The sequence below is a fragment of the Eptesicus fuscus genome, chromosome 10 (assembly GCF_027574615.1).
Source record: "Eptesicus fuscus isolate TK198812 chromosome 10, DD_ASM_mEF_20220401, whole genome shotgun sequence".
Classification (NCBI taxonomy): domain Eukaryota; kingdom Metazoa; phylum Chordata; class Mammalia; order Chiroptera; family Vespertilionidae; genus Eptesicus; species Eptesicus fuscus.
Window position 1 is genome coordinate 61657998 of NC_072482.1, and position 6000 is coordinate 61663997.

Genomic DNA, 6000 nt, shown 5'->3' on the forward strand with positions numbered 1-6000 from the left:
CTGTTTTTGTAAATAAAGTTCTACTTACAAAACACAGCCATTCTAATTTGTATTTGTTTACATAATATCTGTTGATACTTGGCACTACAATAGCAGATTCAAGTAATTGCAACATAGAAGGTATGGCCCACAAAGCCTAAAATATGTGGCATCTGCCTATTTACAGAAATTCGTCAACCACTGCTCAATTTCAATGAAAAGAACATTTATTTCTTCTGGGTCTCAAAAATAGTTTTAAAGGCTTGCAATGCATAAATGAAGAACCCATTAAACATATACCAACGCACACTTGATTTACTAAGTGCTAAAGATACTTAAATTTTTATCAAAAAAGTCCTAAAATGTTTGAACGCTGACATTTTCTAAGCATCTCTATAAAATAGGCACTAAAAGCACAGAAGATAGATAACTACAGTCTAGCATAAAAGACCAAAAAATGCCTAATAATTCAAAAAATTCACCTATGCTCCTTATCAATCTATTGTTTCACCAAATGTCTTGAAAAGCACCATATAATTTATTAGAACAAAAATTACACCAGACCTAGTTAGTGCTACAGAAATATTTATATTTAACCAAGTATCTCATGCAACATCACTATATTTCAGGCTTTCAAAATTATTACTAAAAATATCAGTGAAGCTTGTTTACCAATTTAGGGCATTTTTTTAATTAAATAAAAATTCTGAGTGTGCATTATCTGTCCAACCCTGTGATCACACATTTGTAGCTATTAGTTGAAGGAGCAGATAAATATCACTTATATTGCTATTATACACATAAGAACAGAGGGACAGAAGCACAGCTAATGAGTATACTGGGTGAATAAGGGAAAGCTTCTAAAAGAAAAACTATTTAAATTGGAGTATAAGCAGGAGTTTGCCAGGTCTATGGGGTAAGAGGAAGAGAGAGGGCGGAATGGTAGAGCAACACCACTCTAATTTGAATATAGAAAAAAGAAAATGAAACATGAAAAAGACTTAGCAAGTCCTAAAAAATGAGTAGTTCAATGCTACAGAAGCATAGGGCTTGAACACACTGGAAAAAAGGAGGGAGTTGGTGGCAATGTAAAGACCGTGAAGACTAAAGACTTTAGGATCTGAATGCAAATACTTCTACATGCCAAACTGAAGAATTAAGATTGGAGGTGACTGTATGAGCCATAGAGAATGTACAGTTTTTCCAGTAAGAGATATGACATGATTTATTTTATTTTGTAGGAAAATGACACTGGCAGCAACTTTGATCTTGGGTAACAGTGAGGAAAGACTAATGGCAGAAACCAATCAGCTACTGTGCAAATCAGAAGATGACCAAAAGTAATGACAGTGAGGATGAAGAGAAACCAGATGAAGAGCATCAGTGATAGAATCCAGAGGCCAACATGCCTACTTTTTAAAAATGTCCCTCATATGTGATTATTTTCCCTTTTCCATATTCTTTGGTATAGATGTATCCTTTGCATGGAAAAAGTTTATGCAGTAAGATTGTCAAAACTGAAGGCCTTTTTTGTTTCTCCTCCCATGGTATTAGGATGTAAAACACATTAGAAATGCAGTAATTCAGAGTCAAGAGACCTGGATTTCAGGTTGTCTCTGCTGTGAGACTGTGGGCATAACAATTAGCTTCTAAAAGCTTTGATTTTTCTCATTTGTAAAAAGAGGAAATTAGACAAGATGATCTGAAACTCTTGAAAGTTCTAAAATGCTATGATCGTACTGATAGATCTTTAATTTTCAGGTCTCCAAAAAAATGCAAATACAATCATCTATTTAACTACTAACCAAATGTGAAAAATCCATCAAAACCAGGCAAACACTATTCTATTATTTACCTACTACATTTATTTGTAAAAGGTTTCATGGCATACATTGAAGACATATAGTCATCAACTACTCATCTGAAACCCTAACTCTGTAAGACTTCTCTGTCAGCCATTTCACTTTCAATTACTAAGTATCTTTCAAAAACATCTCCAAAAAGGAGCATTCTTTTATTGGAGTGGTTCAAAAGACTAAATGTCTGCAAAGTTGAATAGTAGTATTGTTGGGTACAAGTTTTCAGACATAACACTATCCTATGGAATCATGTTTGTCTGAACCTCTTACTGACAAAGAACTTTTTAACAATATTCCTTTATCAATCAAAACAAAAAGTGTTTCAAACTGAGAAATATGGTCTCAAGATTTGTAACCATAAACTATTGTGTGACTTTTTACTAATGTTAAAAGAAAAACTGTATTACAAATTCTTCTCATACTAAAACATATAGAAATATTCTGAACTTGTTTTTCTTCAAGAATAACATTTAAGCCTGGTTTTAAAAAAGACAACAGTTGGGTGAAAAGATTCTCTTTCTTCAAAACAAAAAGATGGAACAAATAACATTTAAAGGTGAAAACCCCAGATGTAATTCTTGCACTTTGCAGTCTGTTCTAAATTTAAGGAGCATAATTAATATAGTCTAAGTTAAAATTATATATTTCAAAGGAAATAACATTCTAAGGTTTTGTAAACTGTAATATTAAACTATAAACAGAGCCTTTTCTAATGATGTTTTATGTTACATTAGTTCTTCCAGTGTTTCTTCTAAAGACCTGAACAATTTATTGGTTATACAGTATACTACACTATATATATATATATATATATATATATATATATATATATATATACACACACACACACACACACTAATTTCTCTTTAAGGTATCCATGTGATTTTTCTTGCTCCCTAAAATAGAACTATACATTTTTCTGAGTTAACCAAAATAAATTCTGGAAAGAGCTGAACTGTTATTTACCATGATCAGAGTGTAAAATCCTTTACTATGCAAATCCGTATTACAGTTTACGCTTTTTTTTTTTTTTTCAAACTGCTGGTATCAATGAACATCAAAATGAACCTGCCATAACCCACAAGAGATGTGGATATTTAGCTTAAATTTCAACTAGACCTTTGGTCCAAGAAAAAAATCCTTTACTCTGACTTTTCTTACATGTAATAAATATAGTGGTTAAAAACTAATGCTTTCAAAAAAAATAAAAGGAAAACTAATGCTTTCAGATCCTGAAAGTTTTCTTTAAAGCATAATATTTTGAAGATACACAAACTGATCTTTAGTAAAGAATCTCCATTAATCCTAGTCAAACAAATTTCACGCAAGAAGAAAGTGTATTCAACTCAATAACTTTATTAGAAGGGGAAAATATTTTAAAAGAACTAATAGAAGCAGGAATTAAATTATCTGTTTTTTGTTGTAGACTATGCTATTCAAATACAATTCAGAAGCAGAATTTTTAACTTTTCTTAAAAGTTGCCTGCTATTTTAACAAAAAAAATCAAAAAACATTTTTAAAAATTCCAGATCAAGTATATTACAAAGTTAGCATGAGGAGTATGAAAAACAGCACATCTGATTTGTTTTGTAATGTCTATGCCCAATTAGGAAAATTGGATGTATTTTCCCAAAATGTATCTGATTAAGATTCCCACAGAACAACGGTATAACAAGTAAAGTGGATAATCCAAAAGCAAAATACAAGTCAAATTACAGTACCTCAAGGACACCTGGCAATTAAACTAAAAGAAATCTGGAAAAAAAAAGTTTACAAACAACTGAATACTATGGGGCCCGTTCAGCTATAACAAGAGAAAAACTTATTTACTATATATAGTACCTTATAGTTTTCACGTTTTATGATAAAGCAGTTTATAAGGTGTGCTTTTTCATTCCCTGTATGAAATCAGCACACACCGACACACTACCTCGAGTCCAATCAACCATTTCAGTTACAAGGTGCACAGAACGACACGCGGCACTTCAAACTTACTGATGTCACTGTGACTGACACTCAGTTTATTCAGAAATGTTCCGCTGAGCCAAAAAGAAAAACAAAAACACTCTTCCATCTAGTCTGACCATGTTTAAAGGCTCAGAGGGGCAGGCTAAGAGGTCCCCAGGCGCTCTCGTTCGGGGGGAGGGGAATTCCTGCCAGGATGGGCAACGAGGGGACGACAGATTGAAACCTCCTCTTCGCAGGCAGGGAGCTGAGCTGGTTCCACCTGTCCTGCAGTGCAAGCCCGCAAGCCCTCCAGGGCCAAGGAGAGGCGATCTCAAGAGCACATTATCCAGCTCGCCTTCTCCTAAGAGAACAATAAGCATGGGCTTCCTAAGGGGTTCCTTCAGTTCTCCCCCAACTCCCAGGAACACAAAGGTTCGGGCCCAGATCTGTATCACTCCGCATTCCGTTCTGGATCCTGGGGGCTCGAACCACCCCAGCCCGCAGTCATCTGGCCGCGGACGGAGTGGAGGACGTAAGAGTCCCCGCGGTGGAGGGGGGCGGGAAGGGGGGATGAGTTACCGGAGAACTAGACGAACTCTCACATTCTGCGGGCAAAATGCGGTTCATCTCCCAGGAGATCCTACATTCGGAGGGAGGTGGAGAACCCAGAATGGGAGAAAGCAAAATCAGGGGAGGGGTCGAGAAGTCGTCGGGTAAACCACTGGGAGGAACTACGCTGAAAGGGCCCCTGGGTTGGCCGACCCCACGGGCGGAGGTGCCCGGCGGGTCCGGACCCGCGAGGCTGTCAGGGGCGCCGGCGCTCGGCCGCCCGACGGGCTCTCCGCGAGGTTTCAAACCGCCGCCCCCGGAAGGCGCCCAGCCGATTGGAAGTTCCATAACGACCGTCACCAGCGCAGGGCCCGAGCGGCAACTCCTCGGCGGAGCTCTCAGCTCTCCGCGTCTCCCCAGGAGACCAGACCCCACAAACTCCACCTCCGATCGAGAGCCCAACTCGCGTCCCGCCGCCAGCTCCTCGCCCACGGAAATCTCCCTCCGGGACGGGACCGACGCCCCCCCACCCCCCGACCAAGCTGCGCCGCGAGAGTTCGAGGGGCGCGACGGGGCCGCACGGGAGGGTGGAGGGGGCGAGCAGAACCCGCGTCCCTCCGAGTCCGTCCCAGGACGCGGCGTCGCGACCACCTCCGCCTCGCCCCTCGGGCACGGCCGGGCCGGGCTCCGACCCACCCATCCCGCGCGCGGGCGGGCAGGGCGAGGACCCGAGCCAGCCTACTCCCCCGCCCCAGCTCTTACCCATCTTTCCGCCTCGCCTTGTAGACGTGCCCGTAGGTGCCGCGTCCCACTTTGCACCCTTCGTACTCAAACAAATCCTCCACCCGCTCCCGCTCCGCCGCCAGCTTCGCCTTGAAATCATAATCCATTGTCTGCTTCCCCCATAGAGGCACCGGGACGCGGGGGCCGCCGCTCAGTCCCTCCTCCTCCTCCCCCCCGCGACCGCCGCTCCACTTCTCCAACAGCCGCCAGTCGGGCGCGCGCACACGCGCGCGACACCCGCCGCCCCGCGGTCCGCCTTCAGCAGGGGATTCCTCGGCGGTCCCCGCAGCCACCTCCTCCTCCTCCTCCTCCGCGGCGGTGGCGGCAGCTCCGGCAAACACCCCCAATCCCGCCTCCCCCCTTCATTTCCTTGTTTTGGAACCTGGTGGGCCGCGCCGCGGCTTCCTCGAGCTCATTAACAAACCAGCCCTCCCGCCCCGATGTCGCGGAGGCTCTTGGGAAATGTAGTTCAGGCAGCCCCAGGAGCACTTGAGTTTCAGCAGCCCAAAAAAATACAACTCCCAGGTTGCCTTGCGTCACTACAGCCTCGCCCCCACAAGGCATGCACGCCTGCGCACTGGGACTGTCCCACCCCCTCAGGTAACGCTGGACTGCCAGTTCCTGTGAAGGCAAAAAGTGCAAAGTTGCAATTCTTCTTTCTGCGAGTCTATGGGAGCTGGTGGGAAGAAGGCCTTAGCTCTGGTATGAGGCAGGGACTTCACTATAACTGTCCCGGGGCGAGGAGGGTAGAAAGCATTTAACAAACGCCTTGTCCAGGAGTTTGTGCCAGTGGTTTGGGAGGCGAGGACTGTGGTTAGAACAGTTGTAGTGCAGATGGTATTTTGTGGCAATTGGTCCGCCTGTTGCCCCGCCCCCCGTCCA

At 43.2% G+C, this 6000-nt stretch overlaps 1 protein-coding gene across 2 annotated transcripts in view; it reads right to left on the reverse strand.

Moving 5' to 3' along the window:
* CDK19 (cyclin dependent kinase 19) overlaps window positions 1-5474 on the reverse strand; it is a 116371-nt gene extending 110897 nt beyond the window's left edge. The window contains exons 1-2 of one of the 2 annotated variants that reach the window (XM_054721656.1): window positions 5098-5474; window positions 4366-4426 (exon numbers count right to left, since the gene is read on the reverse strand). In XM_054721656.1, the coding sequence (XP_054577631.1) occupies window positions 4366-4426; window positions 5098-5225 (189 nt within the window). In that variant the 5' untranslated portion in view covers window positions 5226-5474. The remainder of the gene's footprint in view (window positions 1-4365; window positions 4427-5097) is intronic. The other variant, XM_008158430.3, reaches the window with a different exon arrangement.
* Between the last annotated feature and the right edge of the window lie 526 nt (window positions 5475-6000).